This window comes from Setaria viridis, chromosome 9, assembly GCF_005286985.2.
Source record: "Setaria viridis chromosome 9, Setaria_viridis_v4.0, whole genome shotgun sequence".
Classification (NCBI taxonomy): Eukaryota; Viridiplantae; Streptophyta; class Magnoliopsida; order Poales; family Poaceae; genus Setaria; species Setaria viridis.
Genome location: NC_048271.2, coordinates 2,981,285 through 3,003,010, shown reverse-complemented (window position 1 = coordinate 3,003,010; position 21,726 = coordinate 2,981,285). Strand labels below are relative to the sequence as shown.

The 21,726-nt window shown below is 45.7% G+C and overlaps 1 protein-coding gene and 1 non-coding gene across 2 annotated transcripts; both read right to left on the bottom strand.

The window, feature by feature from the left end:
• Positions 1-253: 253 nt before the first annotated feature.
• Positions 254-9,521, bottom strand: LOC117838090 (protein argonaute MEL1). Its single transcript, XM_034717968.2, has 22 exons — positions 8,820-9,521; positions 5,370-5,575; positions 5,134-5,283; positions 4,911-5,044; positions 4,697-4,806; positions 4,487-4,593; positions 4,029-4,167; positions 3,835-3,951; positions 3,633-3,740; positions 3,456-3,527; positions 3,101-3,220; positions 2,829-2,997; positions 2,622-2,743; positions 2,400-2,540; positions 2,142-2,287; positions 1,998-2,060; positions 1,854-1,917; positions 1,624-1,759; positions 1,457-1,530; positions 1,281-1,375; positions 1,159-1,190; positions 254-715 (listed from the first exon to the last, which is right to left on the bottom strand). Exons 1-22 carry the CDS (start codon positions 9,504-9,506, stop codon positions 531-533), a joined length of 3,177 nt encoding a protein of 1,058 aa, XP_034573859.1. The 5' UTR covers positions 9,507-9,521; the 3' UTR covers positions 254-530.
• Positions 9,522-16,380: 6,859 nt separating this feature from the next.
• Positions 16,381-16,519, bottom strand: LOC117841130 (small nucleolar RNA Z247). Its single transcript, XR_004637163.1, has one exon. It is a non-coding gene; the product is annotated as a small nucleolar RNA Z247 (small nucleolar RNA).
• Between the last annotated feature and the right edge of the window lie 5,207 nt (positions 16,520-21,726).

The following is a 21,726-nucleotide window of genomic DNA, read 5'->3' as shown; positions in this document are numbered from 1 at the left end:
AAAACCAGTCAATACTTGAAAAGGCTCACAGTTGCTATTCTCAACAACCATTTGGTTCTGCTAACTCATTGGAAGTCAAGTTAAAAGCCACGAAATTTATGAATTTGTAACTTGTAAAGTGAATTGACCATCCAAAGTCCAGAACCAAATAGATCAGGACCGATGTAATCAAAAAGATTCAAATGAATCTGAAAACTTCATCTCGTTTTCTCCAGAAAAATAACGTTTTAAGCAGACCAAGCAGCAAGGCAGATGAGCAAACAGGAGCAACCGAGAACATAAAACTTATAAGAGTACTTGCATTGGTTCCATCCAGAGTTTCAGGCCTTGAAGACCAACAAGCTCAGTTATAACCTAGCTACTTCGAATACCAAGATGACAGTACGTAACCAGGACCAAAATCAGGACAAGTCCACCATAAGAACTACCACCATCAACCACTGCTCACCAACATCTTGGCATCCCGATCAAAAAAGAGAACACCCCATCATTAAGCAAAAAGAAAGATTGCACGCCAAACTTGGAGCAGTTCAGCAGTAGAACATAACGTCCTTGACGTTGTCCTTGATCTTCGGAAGTTGGCGTACCTCCACAGGACCCTCACGAGCTACTGCTTGTCCGCTGCTGCCAGGGGTTGAGCCACCGTCCGAGCTTTCTCCTTCCACATAGTAGCGAGCACGGAAAGCAGCAAGGTGGGCATAGTAGGCAGGCGGGACTGGAAAGCAAAGAGCATCCCATTCGTGATGACTGGTTAACCAAATATTTAACAACTACAGCATATAAGAAGGTTCAAAAAAAAAAGTAGGATTAACCGTAACAAAGAAAATATGGTCATGAATCCAGCAGATAAAAGATTATTTTAGAGCTGACAACAGTATCTTTGGCTATTTATTTCAGTGAAAATTCAGATAACACATTGCAGAGACATTAAGAATACTATGTGTGACTCAGTGAACCAATCTACATGGCAATACATCAATAATTTTCAAACAACATGCTACCAAGACTGTTACCCACTACTACAATTTGCAGTTAGAATTTTATCAAGAACTTGAAATTTTCTCAAGTTTTATGTTCACAGAGAAAGAGCTATCAGTGAATCAAGCTTCAACTGAGCAAATTACGTTAGAAAACAAAAGATACACATAAAGAACTTACCCACTGACACAGCACGGGTGCAACGAGCATAGCTGCATTTCACCAATTCAGATAGATGTTAGGTAAAAGCGAAGAGTTAGAGAGAGACAGAGCACTCATGAGGGAAGAGGAGTTGAACTTACGTGTAGCAAAGATTGTTGGTCAGTGACTGTAGCGCATCAGCAGTAAAACGATTCTCATCATAAAGGACATGGTAATGGGTGGGCCGACTTGTTCCCTGACATAAATATTTTGACACTCAATATCCGATAATGATGTTGGGTAAAGAATATGCACCAAGGTACTGACATGTAATTACCTGAATACCAGCATGACTACACAAGTAGAAATCGAACTCAGTAGGATGACAAATCTTTTGGTCAACCACAGTTCCTGCAGCACAAAGCACAAAATAATCCCATATCAGAAAATGCTTGCAGAAGAATCAGTTATGTACTCAATAGCAGTGACACCAAAACCACTAACCAGGGAGAATGTTTCCACTTTTGTCAGTCATATCACGCCTTCCGTGAACCTCAGGGAAAAGCCTTGTGTGATGCCTTTTCTGGACAACTACGAAGGTGACTGGAGGTAAATATCCCTCCTCCAAAGAAGCACAAGCCTTGAAACAGAAAAGGAGCAATAGTCACAAACCATCAACATATAGCGACGCAAACCATATTTGACAAACAAATTATGATGCAGGGAATCGTTACCTTTCTTATGGCATCCATTTCATGAAGCAGTACATGGCTGAATTGACCTTCACTTACACCATCCCTGTATAAGAGAGATCAGTCAACATAATTCACTCAACAGAAGACAAATGTGAACCAAAAACAAGAATCTGAAACACATACCTGTAGAATATTATCCTCTCAGGCCTGCGGTTTGTCTTCCTGCGGAAAGCAATCAGTAGCTCCCTACAAACAAGACCATGTCAGTTCATTAGATAAACCATGTGAGAACTGACAGTAAGTCTACTCAGATCAACCACAACTAACCTGATCATGCCACCATTAACATTGTGCCCCTTCTGTGGATCTTTACTGACGGTAAACAGGTCTTCTATTATCTCTTGTCGGTGTGGTTGAGCAGAAACAAGACCTCTGTACTTGGTGATTTCTGGCCAGTCCATTGATGCCACCACCTAAACAAACATGAAAAGTAGCAACATGTGGGAGCGCGATTATCACATTGTAAGAGCACATCGTAAAACTAAACAATAATTAAGAAATTGACAGTGATAAGGAGAAACTAACAGCAGCAATGGATGATGCAGAGTCCTCTCCTGGTGGGGGGTGTGTGACATCAGCGCCAAAGATTATTGTTGGGACTTCTGACACAAAGGGTATGCCATTGCGTACAAAGGCTCGCTCAAGAACTGTGTTGCGCCCTCCAACCTGCTCAAGGAAAAGAATCATTACATTCCTGCAAGAAAGAACCAAAACAAAAACTTTACTCAAAGAATATATATATCTCACCTTGACATTGATTTTGAGTGCAACATTTTCCAGATATTGCTTGTTTGGCCTGCTAGCATGCTTTGGCAGGCAACACTGGGATACAATTCCGATGTCAGTCTCACAGACTCTTTTAATTTTTCCTGCAAAAGTAAGAAGGCATAAGTATATTATTTAAATTCCAACAAATTGCAAAGGTGTGTACAACCTAGATAACTGTGTGCATACCATAGGAACCACTAACGTCAGGCAGAATTACAATTAGAAGCTGTAGCTGATTTCGTGCTCCCTGTTGGGCAGCCATTTGTGTGGCCCTTCTGTGTACATCTCTCAAAGCATTCTCGATATGGTTAGGAGCAGCTGACTTGACTTCAACAAATGGCCTTGGATTGACATTCTACAGGTATGATAATAAGTCAACCGTCAAATATAGCAAACTACCTGGAATAACCACATAACACATCATAATTCAGAATGCATACACATAGTGGACAACTTACCATTCCTGTGGCATTGCACATATGGGTCAGATCCATACAGAACCTCTGTACCTCCTCAGGACGCATGCGTGAAAAGTTCAAACAAGTCCAGTTATCAATAGTTCCACCGTTGATCATTTTCTGGAAAAGGGCACCAAAACACATAGTAAGAAAGCTTCCTTACATCTAAAGGCTGATCTACATAATTGGTACTGATAGTTTCAGCATCAAACAAAAAGACATATACCCTCAAATTCCTGAAGGCTTCACAAACAGTCAACAAAGATGCTTCACAATTTCATAATAAATTATTGACAGCTAAAGCGATACTCAACAAGCTTCATATAGACATTTGTAGCTAAGAGCATAGAATCACCTTGTTAATCATGTTCCATTGTCCAACACTTGGGGCACAAGTTTTCTCCCTACCAGAGTCATGATATTTCAACTGAAATACACTAAAGAAACTTAGTACTCCTTAAAAAATTAAACGACAAAGTGATTCATTGACAATCAACTTCTTACAAACAAAAAGGGAATCTAGCAAATTTACCAAGGGTGGAGGCAGCACACGGGCTGGAACAGACACAAGGTCGCTGCAGACTTTGATGCCAAATTCCTGAGCAAACTTATCCTCAGCATAGTTGTTATGCAGAACCATCTGTGGCACATTGGAAAAATCATCAAAGAAATGATTTCCAACAGAGAAAAAATATTCTAATATACATCAGAGCATAAATGGTCAGGATGCGTACATCACGGATGCTCTGCTCTCTCTCCTGGGGACGTTTACAGGTTGCTCTAAGTATGTTCGTCACTTGTCTGTCATTAAGCTTCTTAGAGTATCTCTGCCCTTCTACGATCTTGCAAACCTGAAACCTTTTTTTGTATAAAACACTAAACATAGACAAATAATTAAAGTACAGCAGAATGACAATAGATACATTACCTCCATAGGCAAATATACGGGACGCGAATCACTGCCAGCCTGAAGACAGGGCCAAGAACCAAACTTCAATCTGTAGTTATATTTGTCCCAAAAGTACTGCACAACAGTCTGTCTTGTTCCCTTCTCATCAACAGGAAATCTAAAATGACAAAGAATGAATGTAAGTTGATAAAACAATGTTGACATAGGTCAGAACAATCAAATTGTGATATTTGTGTACAAACAAGTTAGAAGTTAGTAAGTGTTGTACAAGCAATTCAGAATTAACCTTCAGTAAGGAACACACATCATAGATGCCAACCTCAGACAATATTTTCTCCAAATTATCTTACTCCTAAACCCTCTATTATACCTAGTACACATACAAGCACGCACAAAATCTTATAACTAATTTTCTAAAACATAAATGTAGTATAATAAGAGAAAAAGGAAGGCAGTCTTTACAGATAGATACTTACATCAGCTGGCTCATAGGGATGGGAGTGATTCCAGTTATCTTGTATCTTCTGATCTGGTCCTGTTGGTGACTTGTTTCAATGCGAACTCCACGTAATGCCTTCTTTATCTGAATACGATTGAATCAAACAAGATTAGTTAACAAATAGCAGCCAAGAGCATGCCGTACTGTACAGGAGGTTTTTGTAGATTCTCGGTGTGGAAATCTTTACCTTCACACGATCTCTGTCTGACAAAGGACGAGAGGTATCACGTATGCTCAGGAACTCTTCCACAAACTTGATCACTGTCACAGGCTTAAAAAAGGATGTCGCAGATATATCTGAAAAAAGAAACATGAAAAAACATCGTTAAAATTACTGTATCAAAACAAATCATATAAAAGGCATGGGTTCAAATGTCAACAAAGACATAAGTGGGTGTTACCTATATTCAGTGAAAGCCCCATTTGTGTTGGACGCAGGCTCTGGTAGTAACCCCTCCAGCACTCAAGCCCCTCGCCAATGTCTCCTCTGTGACCGAAAGTAGTAGAGAAAAAGGATCTGGACACGGTGACATAACTGCAATGTTTACCAAGAATTTGTTAGTGCCCTGGATAGAAGGTTAGTCTTAGAAATTCAAGAAAAGAACTTGAGTATAGCTATTATACTTCCAAGATGGCGACTCCCTGAGGACAACATCAAGTACTTGTATGGTCTCTTGAGGCATGTCCCTCTGTCTTCCACGTAGAAACTGGTGAAGGTGGTACAAGTCTGTTCTCCCAGCAATTCGAATTGTGATCTTGTATTCTCTCTCCGCCCTACAAAATGAACATCATTAAATAGCTGCAGATAGGAAACAACATTCATATTGAACTGAAAAAACCAAGATGTGAACTGGGAAGACCTTTCTTTCTCCTTCTTTTCTGGATCAACCAGTGTAACCACAAACTCCTCTGATTCAAAAGGAAGCGAACCAGCAGTATACAGACTCTTCCTTCCATCATAGGCAGGCAATTTGCCACCCAAAGCTGTCTTCCCATGCAACTTGATGAGTTCATTAAGAACTTCCCGATTCGTTTGTCTTGACTTTGACTCAGGATTAATGGCAACCTAGAGGTAATTGCAACGCAAAGTTAATCATAATCCTTGAGTTAAACTAAACGAGTTTCACAAATAACATCATACAAATAACAGAGTAGCTAGTTCTTTATCCTGCAGCAACATAACAGTAGAGATTGTCAGGGTGCAGAGTGCTAATACTCACATAATGGATAATTAGGTATCAATTTTGGACCAAGCTGTTCACATTCATGCAAGTAAACAAAATTTCAAATGAATTGCAGTATCCTAGATTCAGTGCACGAGCAACAAAAATCACATCCTAGATTCAGTTGACATCATAGCTGGTTCATTATCCTAGGGTTAGGTACCAGTACAGATAGTCATGGAGCTAATAACCACACAAAGGGTATCACTCTCAGACAAAAAAAATTCACATTCATCAAATAAGGGACTAATTATAAACAAATAAAAGACTTACCGCAAATTTACTAAGAAAGTCGTAAAGATCTGGGTGGAATAACAAACCAATCAATCTACAGTGGGGTTGAAGTGTGTCTGTGTTTGGCAAATTTAAGTGTGACTGATTCGTTGGCAACACGGCCGCGGCAGCGAGCGGATCCAGCAGCTAAGACTGCTGGCGAGTAAACGTCCCAATCCGGCACCCGCAGCGAGTGCATCGAGTTCTATCTTATTAAACGGCTGTGAGGATCGGGTTGAGTGAGGATTGGGGACGAAGCGCCTGACATGGACTCCATAAGATCTTAGCCGTTGGTGTGGGATCCTACGGATTGCTTTACTTTGCAACTCAAAACAACAGAGATGGCAATAACCGACCCTGAACAAACAAAGTTCCTTGCATATCTAAAACAATTGTAACACAGGTCAATATTAAACAAAAAAACTTTTATTTTGGAACAGTCCGTGATAATAAACTAATACATCTAAAAATGCTAAATAACATTGTTAAGTGATTCAAATAAAGGATTACAGGCAGCTTTTTTCAATTTGCGGGTCATGCAACGAGGCAAAATGGTTCAACAAAAACATCTCCTGCGGTGAATTCACTACTTCTAAGCTCAAAAAACTCATCAATGAAGAAAACTCAAACTAAAAAAAACAGTTCAAAAAGAGAATAGCACAAATAGTCTCGCTCGTCCAGAGAGACCAGCTGAGAGACAACATGGCCAGGGCCTCTGCAAGTCTGCATAACCATCAGATGTTTTGGAACTTTTTGTATGCTTGTAGCCCACAACATGGGAGGCACACTGCTCTAAAAGCAAAGTTCAGCAAAAGGACGCTTCAAATCGTAAAAACGCAAAAGGATCAAGAGGAGAACGAAAGTAACGAAGCTGCCAATATGTACCAAAGCAGCAGCTGCTGCTGCATCAAAAGCTGCTGCTCCAATGGCAGCCAACAAAAGAACACGCCCCCCCACAGGGATGGTGGCTCAACCGGCTGAAGAAATTGCAGGATGCGAATGGCATCGCATCTGCATTTTTTTCCGGTTTCATCGCAATCCAACTTTCCATGTACAAAGCTCTAGCCAAAATGAAACAAGGACATTGCAGCCTTGTGAGCACAAATGCACGACACAATCCTAGCTAGCCACAACAGAGGAACAAGCAAAAAGTTATTGGAGAACCTAGCATGAAACGGGTTCCTGATCTGCATCCCCACTTGCTCTAGGAAGCGTCCAAAAGACGACCACACAAGTCTCAGACACTGAGCACTGCGACGCACAGCTATGCATGGCTGGTCACACACCACGACGAGAAGCTCCAGAAGAACCGGGACCCAAAGCTCGCAACAAAAAACGGGGAGACGAAGGAATGGAACTATGGTGCACAAGTGGCACAGGGGAAACTCCAGGAATGGAACTATGATGCACAAGCGGCACAAGGGAAAGTCCCGTCTGGACATGCACTCCGACCAACGTCCATGACATTAACAGAACGAGATCAGAAGTGCTACAGTTCACGGCCTGCTGCATATGTCCCCTCAAAGCGACCAACGTACAAGAACCCATGCGCGCACCGCGACGAGCACGAGAAACACAAGAACGGCTACTGCATGCTATGGCTACTGAAGCACCAAAACTTCGACAATCCAGCAGCTCTGCAGATCGCAGTGAGCCCAACATCCATGAGCAAGGAGGGAACGCAGGATGGGGAACTATGTAGCACATCGGCTCAAGAGAAAGTCCCACAAGAAACTGCGCTCCGACCAACATCCGTGAGCAGGATGAGAGCGGAAGCTGTGTTCATCTACTGTCGACATCGTTCCCTCCAAGCACATCACGTACGAAAAGCAAAAGGAACTGCAGAACAAACTGCACCTGTCAAATCAGAAAAGAATAAAAAATGAAGACAGCACGGCTGGGGCCTCTGAGCAACCATCAATCGTTTTGGAACTATGCGTTGCAGGACATGAGCCGACCAACAGATTTGACAGTTCAAAAGGAAAAAGGTTTTGTAAACCAGTACGCGTCAAAACAAAAGAACCACAAGAACGAAAGCCTACGATTTGACAAGAAAATCGAAGTCTTGCAAGGAAAAGCTTGTGCTCAAACGACAGCCATCGAAAGAACACGCACCACATGGATGCAAACGGCCAAGTGTGGCAGGATGCGATTTTGATGCATCTGCGACCAAAAAAAAAATTCCCGTTTGATGTTCGATCAGGCTTGCCAGCTTTCGCACAAGAAGCTTTTCACAAAACGGGGAGAATCTGAGATCTGCAGCCCTACTAACTTAAGAACTAGTCCAAAGATCATAGCTGCAGACAAAGACCTGCTTGCTGTGTGCTACTGGACGCAAAAGACTGAGCAACGGGAAGAAATCAGACGGTTCACTTCAATCTCTCATGGACTATAGAGAGTGGCCTGATCAAGAGCACTCCTCTCATCGCCGACCAAGAAGCCCAGAAAGGATCAAAGAAAAAGCGACTGGAGCAGGGGGCAAACGCGGGACTGGGAGCTATGCTGCACAGTGGCACAAGAAAAAGCCCCTCATGAACGAAGGATGAGATCGGTAGCGCAAGGTGTTCATGTCTTGCTGCAACGTTCCACACATAACCAAGAACAAACGGAAAGCACAAGAACAGCTGAAGAAAAACCGGATCTGGAATACAGTAAAAAGCAACGATCAAACAGGAGCAGAACAACACACACAGCATGATCAACCTTACGCATCCATATTTCACACGATAACCACTAGATCTAACCAGGCATGCATGTATATGAGCAGGAACAAGTAGATCAGCGTAGATGGAGGAGGAGGGCGGGGTAGCTCACATCGTAGTGGAAGAGGTTGTTATCGGCGACGTCGACCAGGAAGTGGTTGGCGCGGATCATCACCTTCTTGCCGACGGTGCCGAGGTCCGGCCGAGCCGGGTGCGCGAGACCCTTCTTGGAGACCGGCGCCAGGTCCACGTCCGTAGCGTCCTCCGCGTCACAGGCAGCCGCCCCTAGCGCGGCCGCCACGGCCGCCGACGCAGCCGCAGCCGGCGGCGCCAGCGCGGTCTCCGACACGAAGAGTTTCTTCTCGACCTCCTTCGCCAGCGCCGCGGCAGACGGCGCGGAGGAGGCCGGGGCCGGCTCGGGCGCTCGCGTGGGAGCACCCTGCGGCAGCTGTCGCGGAGCCGGAGCCGAAGGTGGAGCCGGCGACGCCGAGGAAGGAGGCGGGCGGATGGTGACCGGCGCCGCAGCAGGCGCAGGCGAGAAGGATACCGGAGGCGCCGCTGGCGCCGGCGCCCGGTACACGGCCGCCGGCGCCCCGTACGCGGCCTGGTGCGGCAGCACCATGGGCGCGGGGTACCCCATCGGCACCGGGTACTGCGACGGCACCGGGCGCGGCGTGGACGCCGGTGGCGGCCACACGAAGCCGCGGCCGCCACCGCCCCCGCCTCCTCGGTACGGCGGGCGCTGGTCCCCGCGGTCGCCGGCGCCGCGGCCTCCCCGGCCGCTGCCGCGGTAGGCCATGGGACAAGGGAGGAAGGAGAGGCTCTGGTGGTGGTGGTTCCCTTGGCAGTGGATAGGAACGAGGGGAAGGAAGAGGGAGAGGTGGAGTGGTTGAGGAGGGAGGGGAAGGAGGGGCCTTTATATAGACGGAGGGGGCGAGGAAACCCTAGACCCGTGAGGTGGGCAGCGAGCTCGGGAATGGAGGCGGAGGACGCCACCACACCCAGTCACCACGCCACGGTAACGTTACCGCCACTCTGTTGTGTCCGTACGAGGCCCTAATCCTGCTTAGCAACTGCCTTGATGATCAAGTCATGATTAGCATCAGAGAAATTCGTTCTTTAGGTTTCGACTTAACTTTTAGGGCCCAAGTCTTTGTTAATCAAACCAGCTGCATGCAGGTGCTATGGGGTGTATGGACACGGTGCACAAGACCCGGTGTAGCATGTTGGACACTTTTTCCAAGGGATGAATGACAGTTTGGTCCCCAAGGTTTTCCTAGAAGTTCATTCTGGTCCTTCTCATGTTCAAAATGTGCCAAACCAGTCCTCGAAATTTTCAAGTTTTAGGTTTGAGGTCGAAGAAGCATCTGGATTGGCTTGCCATGTGTCATGCAAGGTCTGCCGAATTTGCTTTTTTTTATTCAAAACTTGGGTTGGGGCTTTTCCTTGAGATAACCTGCTTGGATGTGCTATTGCCAAAGTTTAACATTTTTATCCATTAGCACTCTCGTTTGGAGACATGGCTAATGGATAGAGTTAAAGTCCATAAAATGTCAATTTTACCCCTTTATCTCTTGACCTCCACCCCTTCTCTCTCCCCCTTTTTGTCTTTTCACAAAGCTATTAGCATCCATTAGTTTCTCCACACCGGCTAATGCTTTTGCACCTAGGTGGGCTAAAGTTCTCCCTCACGGATGGGCTAATGCATAAAGGTGCTAAACTTTAGCACTTTTCCTCATTAGCTATGAGATCCAAACATGCTCTAACTCTGGTCCTTCTCATGTACAAAATATTTTTTAAATAGATAAATCTACTAGTTAAATCTATACTTTTGATTACAAACATGATGCTCATTTTACCTTGTTTAATTAACTCACTAAATAGGTATTATTGGTTAAATTTGGAGTAAAAGGTTAACTCATAGTATTTATAAGAACGGATTGATTAGTTTTTTAGAATGACAACGGGTGAGCCATTTCTAGAAATGAGAAGGATTTCCGGAACGGCCCATCTCAGGACCTGCTCCTGAAAATTGATTTTTAAGCGCGGATAAGATGCTACAGTGCAAAAAAATTGATCGAGGGAACTTATCATCCACACTTAAAAAAACAAGTGCTTAAAATTCTTTTTTCTGCTAGTGGCATTTGAGTCTTTTTCCCAAGTTGCTAGCTCTCATTAGCACACATTATCTCCCCTCTTTTAGAAAAATAGTTTACAGCTTTTTTAGCCTAGTTAAAATTTGACCAGCCCATTAAGGTCATATTTGGATGAGCTAAGCTAAACTTTAGCCATTGCATGTTTGTAGACATGCCTAATGGATAAATCGAAAGTCTATAAATTATCACTTTTATTCCTGTTTCTCTCTTCCCCTGCATAAAGTTGGGGGTATTTTGATCTTTTTCCAAATTGCTAGTTCTCATTAGCACCCATTTAACTCTCCTCTCCTACTAATGCTTTTACTTTTTTATAGCAAAGCTAACGTTTAGCGTACCCATTATCTCTCTTATTTAGATGATGATCTAGTACTAAACTTTAGCCTTGGATTCGAACATGGTCTAATTAACCCTCATATCTGAACGGACTACCCTTAGATCCAAACATGGTTCAAGCCGATGTTTGCTGGTTTGTTCTTCCGATCCCGTATGCGTGCGCGTACGGTGCGGCAACCCACTCACCAACCCCCTCCTCTCCCCGTGTCACCGCAGCAGGCCCACATGGCCCGCCGGGGAGGGCAGGCGCTGCAGGGGGTCGCAGAGGGCAGGTGGTCGGAGCTCTGGCCTGCAAGCTCTGCGTCGCGTGCCGGCCGGCGGCGCGCCGTGCTCGCCTTGGCTGGCGCCGCGAGATCGATCGGTTGCCGTGTGCCGCATCAATTAGCATCGTACTAGCAAATAGTAAAAATGGGAAAAATTGCATAAAAACGGATCAGGCATCATGCCAAGGCTGCTGCATACATCAATCATGCATTACGATCTACTATGAATTAAGATAGCGATCTCACTGATCATCACACACACACACACATGTTCGATCTGTAGTTGGATACAAGGGAAAGTACTCATCATCTCGCATGCAGATAACCCTCGAAGTACTTAATTGATGCGTAAACAAGGACAAACTAATTAATACGCGACTAACTGGAACACAAAACGGTAGCAATTAATAGAGACTAAATAGTAGTGGCACGGCCCAAGGCCATCCCTCCTCCAGATCTAAGTGATTCATCGCCGTCGTCCTCCACGAGGTCGAGGACGCCGAAGCGCTGCACGGGGGCCGAAAGCACCCGCTCTCCGCCCCGGAACCCCTTGGCGGACCTGAAGCCCCTCCTGCATGAGCTTCACGCCAAGCTTCTCCGGCTTGGGCATCGCGCGCGGACAGGGTGCGGGCCACGTCCCACCCGGCGGACGCGCGCTCGCGGGTGGTAGGCGGGCGAGCGGTGGTGGAGTCGCTGCGGGAGCTGTGGGGCTGCCTTCCTCTTGCCCATGCTTCGATCGCTCGCGGGGTGTAAGAAAAGAGGAAACGTGGTTGACTATTTTAGCTCGTCATGGTTGCGTGTTTATATAGGGTACAAAACTATCAAGAAATTTATATGAATACAATTATGGTCATCTAGCTCTCGTTTGCTTTATAACTTGATTTACAAGAGAATCTATAAGCAATCCGAGTCTATCTCTAAGATCACAATTATGGCACACGTGCACATTAGATCATGGAGCACGGCCCACAGTAGCAAGAGCTACCTGGTTACAAACACAATTCTAACATCCTCCTTCAATCAAAACTTCTCTTGTTCTTGAGGTTTAGATTGTGCTTGAAATCCTCTAGCTTACCAGCTGTCAAGGTCTTAGTGCATCCATTCGCAACTTGATCATGAGTAGATACTAATCTAACTTGTAGTGCTTCTTGGCAACATGCTCTCGAACAAAGTGAAAATCAATTTCAATATACTTTGCTCAAGCATGAAAAACTGGATTTGCTAAAAGATAAGTAGCTCCCAAATTATTACACCACAAAATAGGTGGTTGTGTCAATTGCACACCAAGTTCACGCAGCAGAGATTCCAACCAAATTAATTCTGCAATAGCATTAACCATAGACTTATATTCTGCTTCAGTGCTAGATCTTGAGACCGTAGTCTGCTTTCTAGCGCTCCAAGACACAAGATTAGGCAAAAAAAAATATTGCAAATCCTCCATTAGATTTTCTATCATCAACATTACCAGCCATAATCAGCATCAGAGAAGCCACTCAAGGTTATAGAACTGCATCTTCTTATATATAACCCAACATCCATTGTAAATTGAACATAACGAAGAATTCGTTTAACAGCACTCCAATGAATAGATGTCGGTGCATGCAAAAATTGACATACCTTGTTAACCGAAAAAGCTAGATCAGACCATGTAAGGGTAAGATACTGTAATGCCCCAACTATGCTTCTATCATGTGTGCTATCTTCCGGTCCTAATGATTCACCATCAAAACTTGAGAGCTTTTTAGTACTTGACAACGATATTGGAGATCCTTTACACCTGACCATACCAACCCGTGTTAGAATTTCTCGCGCATACTTTTATTGAGATAACAACAATCCTTCCTTACTCCTTTGAACCTCAATTCCCAAGAAATAATTCAAATCACCAAGATCTTTTAGATCAAATTCTCATCTCAAATCCAACAAAAAGGTCGAGACAGCTTCATTAGAAGAACTAGTGACAATGATGTCATCAACATATATAAGTATATAAATAGTAACTCCTAGTTTTTGATAAATAAATAGAGAATTATCTGATTTTGATGCTATGAATCCAATATCAATAAGCTTAGAACTTAATCTTGCATACCAGGCACGAGGAGCTTGTTTGAGACCATAAATTGCTTTATCAAGTCGACAGACTAAATGTGGCGCATCACTTCTCTCAAAACCCGAGGGTTGTTTCATATATACATCCTCTTCCAGAACACTATGTAAAAACGCATTCTGAACATCCAATTGTCTTAGACACCAACTTTTAGAAATTGCCAAAGACGGAACAAGCCTTACAGTAGCAATCTTGACAGCTAGACTAAATGTGTCCTCATAATCAATTCCATATCTTTGCCGAAAGCCTTTTGCTACCAATCTCGCCTTGTATCTGCCAATTGTCCCATCGGCTTTCTTTTTGACCTTGTACACCCATTTGCAGTCAATCAAGTTTGCGCCGGCATTGGGTTCAACCAGATGCCAAGTGTTGTTTCTAAGTAAGGCTAAAAATTCTTTTTGCATAGCTTGTTTCCATCGTGAATCATTTAATGCTTCTTGTAAACTTTTTGGCTCACCAGTTGCACAAAAATTCTCATATCTAACAGTCCCATCTGTAAATATTTTAGGCTTGATAATACCGTGTTGGAGCCGCGTGTGCCGTTGAGAGGAAATATTAGGCTCAAGATGTTGCGTCGGCACATCTGATCTAGCAGACTCTGCAGAAGATCCGACAGGAGCTGTCAGAGAAACCAGCGGCGAAGCTGTTGGCGCGAGTGGAGACCAAGTGACGCGTGGCGGCAGCGGAGAGGCGGACGCGGCGGGCGTCGCGTGCGCGGGTGAGCAATCCTCTGCCCTCCCCACACGGCGCACTTGCAGAGGCCGCAGGCGACGATCCTCTGCCCTGCCCACGCGGTGCATTTGCAGAGGCCGCGAGCGAGCGAGTGGGGCCCCGGGAATCGGCGTCCGGTCCACGCGGCGCATGCGGAGCTACTGCAGATGAGCCAGTGGGGTCGGGCGGATCTTCCCGGATTTCAGTGCTTGATTTAGCGGTGAGCGCAGGCGAATCCACCTGGGATTCGGTGACGGGATCGTTTGCGGCCGGGACTTCAGCAGCTCCTGAGTTATTATCGTATGCGCCTTCTTCTTCAACATTGAGCTCCAAATTTGATGGATTTAATTCTTGCACATCACCAATATTCTCACCAAAACCATTAGATAGATTAGCATCATTAGACACACAACTTACATCCACATAGCTAAGCAAATGTGAAGGTAAAAGAATATTTTCTTTGTGTAGTTGGGTGCTGGCATTAGGATTGAGATGAGCAAAAGGGAAAAATTTCCACATCAAAACAACATCTCTAGAGATGTAGATGCGTCCAGTAGAGATGTCAAGGCACTTAAACCTCTTGTGCATAGCACTATAGCCTAAGAAGGCACAATGAGTAGAGCGAAAAGCAAGCTTGCACGAGTTATATGAATGTAAATTGGGCCAACAGGCGCAACCAAAAACTCGAGGGGGTGTATAATTAGGAGTCTCGTGAAGAAGTCGAATGACAGGGACATCATAGTCGATGAATTTGCTTGGAAGAAGGTTAATGAGGTAGGTTGCGATTAGAAAGGCATGATCCCAATATTTCAAGGGTATGGATGCATTAGCAAGAAGAGCAAGCCCTACCTCAACTATGTGATGGTTCGGCAACACCATTTTGTTGATGAGCGTGGGGACAAAACACACGATGTGTGATGCCTATGCGTTGGAAAAAGGAATTCAGCTTCTCATATTCGCCTCCCAAATTTGACTGCATAGACTTAATCTTTCGACTGAATTTTCTTTCTACGAGTTGTTGGAAATTGTGGAAAACTTGAAAGACATTGGATTTTTTTCTTTAGCAGATAAATCCAAGTACATTTGTTGAAATTATCAATGAAGCTAACATAATAGCTATGGCGCCCAACAGATAAGGGAACAGGTCCCCAGATCTCAGAGAAAATCAGATCAAGAAATTCAGATGAACTATTTGATATAGGATATGGAAGCTCACAACTCTTGGCCATCTGACAAGAATTACAAATAGACTCTGAAGTTTTATCACTAGTACAAGGAAGTTTATTCAAACTAAGGATTTTCTCTATAATAGGAAAAGCTGGATGACCAAGTCTACTATGCCAACATGTAGCTGAAGGTTTATTGACCGAAAAAACTTGTTTCCTGGGATCTTCTGGAGATATGTTTGATCCTAAGGGATAGGGACCTCCTTGGCAGCTACCTTGATGGATGACTTTCTTCGTTTCATGATCCTTAATACAAAAGAAATTTGGATGAAATTCTAAGAAGGCATCATTATCTCGAGCTAGCTTATGAACAAAAACTAAATTCTTGCTAGCACCAGGAACATGAAGAATATTTTTGAGAATATTATTTTTGCTAGGGGTGTGTAAAGTTGGATGACCAATGTTACTAATTGTTATACCTATTCCATTGGCCATATGTACTTGATCTCGCCCATTATACTTGTCATGGACTGTCATCTTCTCAAGCTCACTAGTAACATGATCAGACGTCCCACTGTCTACATACCAGTTTGTGTCATAGCCATAACCAGTAGTAGCTGCCCCTACAGACTTTTGATTTTGTTTATCTTCATTGTCATCATATCCATACCAGCAGCGATCTGCTTCATGTCCTACTTTCTTGCATGACAAATTGTCTTGGCATTGCGTCCACCTTGCTTGAACGTGTTACTTGGGCCGGTGCTACTGTTATTGTTGCCACGGTATGATCCACCGCGACCACCATTGCAATGGCCACGACCACAATTGTTATTGCCTCGGCCATGGCCACCATAGCTATTGCCATAGCCACGACCTCTACCAGCCATATTGGTTGACGACTGGAATTGGCCACCTTCTTGATACATCTTCATGAGTTGATCATATGTAAGCAGTTGAGAGTACTGATCACTCAAAGAAAGAGAATCAACCCGACCAAGCATAGAAGACACAGAGGGATTATAATCAAAGTCAAGGCCATTCAAGATAAAGTGAATCATCTCATCATCATCTATGAACTTCCCAACCGTGGCTAATTCATCTTTGAAAAAACACATCTTGGTGAAATAAGTTGAGGACCACATGTTACCCTTCTTAGTTGTAGATAGTAGGACGCGCAGATTTGCAATCCGAGCCTTGGAGTGCACCGAGAACATCCTCTCAAGCGCCTCCCATGCTTCTGCTGCTGTGGTTGCCGTTGCCACCGGTGCTAGTGCATCCTTGGTGAGAGAATTCAGCAGGTAGCTCAATACTTGCTGATCTTTTGCAACCCAGGAGTCGTACTCGAAAGTGTGGACGATCTCCTTCTTGCCGTCCACCTTGACCACCTCCAGAGTCTTAGGCGGCTTAGGGATAGATCCATTTAGAATCCCCATGAGTTGAGCTCCTCGTATAGCAGGAAGGAATTGAGCCTTCTATAGGAGGTAGTTGTCTCAAGTTAAATTTCTTGGAGACAATCCCTAATCGCGTCGGCATGGAAGTTGATGGTGACGTCATTGGAGGTTGTGGATGTTTGTGGAAGAGGATGCTCTGTTTACCATGTAATGAAAGAAAAGAGGAAATGTGGTTGCTTATCTTAACTCGCCACGGTCGTTTATATAGGGTGAAAAACCACCAAGAGATTTACATGAATACAATTGTGATTATCTAGGACTCGTTTGCTTTATAACTTGATTTACAAGAGAATCTATCTTTAAGCAATCCGAGTCTATCTCTAAGATTACAATTATGGCACACGTGCACAATAGATCATGGCGCATGGCGCACAGTAGCAAGAGCTACCTGGTTACAAATACAATTTTAACAGGTGGAACTTTTTCGTGCGGTGGTGGTGGGTGGAGGACGGAGGGGCAAAGGGTTTCGCGCAGACGAGATGAGGGATGCACGAAGAGGAATGCCCTGGGTAGGTGGTGATTTTATAGCGAGCGAGAACTCGAGATAGGCTGGCATCCCCGGCACGCCAAGGATGCATGGGACGGCCGGGCGCCGGCTCTGGCTGTGGATCAGATCAAACGAAACGCCGTCAAAGTTTTTCCGTTCTCTTTTACTGCCGCAGCAGCAAGCTCGTCAAGAAATGCACGGTGCGCGCGCCTTCTCTGATGACGCCGTCGAACGAGACGGCCGTCTGCGGCGATGCGTCCCTGGCGCGCGCGACGGCAGGGTGCTCACGGTGGCGCGTGTGCGGCTCTAGATCCTACAGCATTGTGCCGAGACGTGCACCAGCGCGGCTCGGTCCTGGTGCGGCGTGCGGTCCGTCCTCATGCACAGAGCTGAGCCCAGGTAAAATGGCCGGCCGGCCGGGGTGCCGCTGCTCAGCCGGTGTCGTTGTTGTGTCGACGCAGCGGAGGAACGACGCGAGGGTGAGAGTTACTCGGCCATGATCGACTCCACTGACCGCGCGTGTAGATGGCCCCAGCCTGAACAACCCCCCGGCCGGTTGAAGCTACTCACCAACTTCAAGGTGTAGCAGGCAGATGGTGTGTGCACCGTGCACGCACAGCCTGCTCATCCACACACACACACGCCTAGCATCGAAACGTGACAATAGAGGGCCATGCGGCACGTATGCGGGCTCGGTGAGAGTTGCATTGAGAAGGGGTTGACAAGAAATGACAGGGGTATAACCAAAGTATGCATAATTTTCTAAAGTATTTCTTGGTTCAATTTGCCCTCTAGACCATGTAATTTATTTTTTTATTTCTTCATGCACAAGTGGAGTCATAAGTTAAAATTTTGCAATGTGATAGTAGGCATCATAAGATATATGAGAAATATATCATAAACTTTTTATCATTATTTTGATGGGGTCGAATATTTAATAATAGATTTATCCCTGCTATACAAAATTATATAAAAAATAATGATAAAAATTATAATATATTTTTGAACGTAGATTCTGATGTCCACTATCACTTGCAAAATCTCAAACTAAAATTCAACTTGTGTATGGAGAAAACAAAAAGAACAAATTGCATTAGGGGTAAGTTGAATAAAAAGCATAATTTAGGGGATAAATTGAACCAGAAAATAGTTTAGTGGGTTATTTGGACTTTTGCTATACTTGAGGGGAGTAATTTGGACTTTTTCTCCATCACATCTATGGTAACCATGACTACTTCGCGTTATTCTTATCACCATTGGTCCTACCGTCAGTGGAAGAGAGAAGAGATAATAAATAGAGAGAACCACGCAAGATCTGGATCGGAAACCTCCTTATTCAGATTTCCTTCACTGCTCCTTTTCGTAAAAAGCCTTCATACATAACTAGAAATCTTTTTAGAAGAACATAATGATGCAACCTAAAACTACTGAAGCTGCCGTGTGCAACATCAATCTCGTTGTACACACTTTCCCAAGCACTGTTCGCAGGGTAACACTTACATGTTCGGTAGTAGTAGCAGTATTAAGAGAGCGAGGCTTTTGTATCTTGAGCAGCATTATTGTAGTATGAAGCCAAAATCTCTCTCGTCTTCTTGATACCCAGCCTTCGTCTTCTCAACGCTTCCTTCAATGGCATGCGCAAGAGATGACTGTGGACTTTAATGTCGTAAGCATCTGCACATGGCGTCACATACAACAACCCTACTTGCAGATGCCGATGTTTGTATGTCAAGGGACCGTCTAACAGACGCTATTAAACGATTAATGTTGGCCCTTTCCTTCCTAAATACCGCCCACCGCCATAGCACCCCCATAGACTTGAGCTCATCGAATTCGTCTCTCAATACTCTCATCCCAATTCGCTGCATTATTATTTCTCGAGACAATGACGACCTTCAGATTATTTCATCCGCACGGTATTTGCGTGTGACGTACATGTCTTTAACATATAGCTCGGACTTTTTCCCTCTGAGCTTCAACACAAACTTCCGGAGTTGTTGCCTGAAAATTAAATCAGACATAAACCACCTTGTAATTTATACCGTACCGCCTAAAATTCACACTAGCGTTACGACTACCATTGGCAATTCGGTTATATAGCTGTACCTAGAATATGAGGAAAAGAAACAAAAGAATAGAATGCATGCATTCATCATAGATTGAAAAAAAAGAGTGTAAACCTGTATCTCAATTCGTCACGTTGGCCGATCTGATCCATCGGTTTCAAAGGTCAACTGATTGTCGAGAAGAATAAGACAAAGAAGAAAACGTAATAGCCCTCGTTATTTTATTATGAGCCCGGCAACTCTCTTTTTTTCTTTTTCTAAAAAAACTCTAACTCTTTTTTATTCGAAAAATAACTCCAACTCTTTTTTTTATAGGGACTCCAATTAGGTAGGTGCAGCTAGCTGATTCTGTTTCTGTGCACATTGCACGTATGGATGGATTTATTTGGCTCCGACTTCAACTTGCAGCCGATCGAGCCCGATCGCCAAGGTGTTTGCCAGGTGCCGCCGCAAGCACTCGACCTAGATAGGCAGGAGCAGAAGAAACCCTTTGCCTCTGGCGGTCGGGATCCGGCCTGGCGCCTCGATCTCGTACGTGTCGTGTGCTCTGTGGCCGTAGTATGCACGCGCGGCGCGAAGCGATCGTGGGGGATGAGCGCGCTGGGCTCTGCAGCGACGTGCTGGCCTGCTGCTGGTCCTCTCATCGTCGCCTGCGCGCGCTGCCGTGCGCCGTGTTCCGGTCGGCCGGTTCCATTGCAGGCTGCAGCGCGGCACGGGTCGCCTCCGCCCTGCTTGCTTGCTTTTCGCCACCAACCGCGCCGCGCTTTCACGAAAATGGCAAGCGGCGGGGCGGTAGCTTTTCTCCTCGGTCGCCGGCGAAAAGAGGGTTTGCGTCCGGTCACCCTTGGCAGGACGCGCGCGCCAACAGCTAGCCTTTTGCATACTGCGTGCGTGGCAGGCGGCCAGCCCCGAACAGCTGATCTCTGCCTCCCTGTCCTTTGCGCAGCGCCATCGCCCCTGCCCGCCCCCGGCCGGGCAAATCCGGCCATGCATGTGGCCTCGCAGCCTGTGCAGTTTCGCGAGCGAGAGACGGAGGAGATCGTGCTCCCCAACGTTCATGGACACGTCTACCTAGGGTTGCTACAGGGCCTATTTGGAGGGGGTTTACAGTGGCTTTGGCTTCACCTATTTTATGGAAATCGAGGCAAAAATGAACTAGTGGAGAGCCTCGTGATCGCGTGAGCGGCAAGGCCACATGGCCGGGCAGCACAGGGCTGGGCGGCTGGCAGGGATCAGCTGGACAGGGTGGGCCGGTGACGACGCTGCATGCAGCAGAGGGCGCGGCAGGGTAGCGCGTCGCGCCAAGGGCGCCCAGACGCGAATCCTCTTTTTGCCGGCGAGCGAGGCGAAAAGCAACCGCCCTTCCCCTCCCCTCCCTCGCCCGGCGTCGCGGGCCAGCTCACCGTACCCGCCGCTTGCAGTTCCCGTGAAAGCGCGGCGCGGCGTGGTGGTTGGTGCTGAAAAGCAATCAAAATGGCCTGGTCAGGCAAGCGAGCCGTGCGGCGTCGTGATCCGGCCTGCACCGGAACGGGCCGACCGGCACACGGCACCGCGCGCAGGCAGGCGGCGAGACGGTGGTGGCAGGAGCCCCTGGTGCCCCACTGCAGCCGACGACGACGCGGACCACCACGTCGCAGCAGAGGGGAGGAGCCCAGCGCGCGCTCTCGTCTCGCTCCCTCGCTCGCACGGTCGCCTCGCCCTCGCGCGCGCGCATGCAGCCACGGGGCACGCGACACCTGCCAGATCGAGGCGCCTGGCCGGATCCCGACCGCCAAGATGGGAAGGCTTTTTCTCGAAGCCTTGGATGCGGTGTCCTCTTCCTAGCTTTTATCCTCTTCTCCCAAGCCTCACGGTCAAGAGGGGAGAGTTCTTTCCTTTCCCCCTTGTTTTGTTTTCATGAAGGAAACTATTGCAACCTTTAGTTTCAAAAACTACTGCAACCTTAGGCTGCATGAAGCCCTGAACTCCTTTTTTTTTTCTTTGTATATAAACCTTAGCTTATCTCTTTTGGTGCATATTTTGCGTTGTGTGGTCTCAGAAATTCAAAGAAAGAAAAATCGAACACCAAATGGTCGATCTCCTTGCCACGTAGTTTGATGAAGCTTTTCCTCCTTTTTGAAGGTGCCAGTTCTACTGGATCAGAAGAAAGCACACCTTTTACATTTGTAAAAAGATAAAAATTAGCACACCTTTTATACATTGGTAAAAGATAAAAAAAAAATGCAAAGCAGTTGCGTGGGGAAAGATGTGAGGGGCCTTTGCGGTGCAGGGCTTTTTTT

What these genes read in the sequence shown, in the direction of transcription:
- LOC117838090 (XM_034717968.2), bottom strand. Translation starts at nt 9,506, where the DNA reads ATGGCCTACCGCGGCAGCGGCCGGGGAGGCCGCGGCGCCGGCGACCGC. An exon ending in GTTAATGGTGGCATGATCAG is followed by an intron (nt 2,061 to 2,141) that starts GTTAGTTGTGGT and finishes TCTTGTTTGTAG; the next exon opens with GGAGCTACTGATTGCTTTCC. An exon ending in GTAGTCATGCTGGTATTCAG is followed by an intron (nt 1,376 to 1,456) that starts GTAATTACATGT and finishes TATTTATGTCAG; the next exon opens with GGAACAAGTCGGCCCACCCA.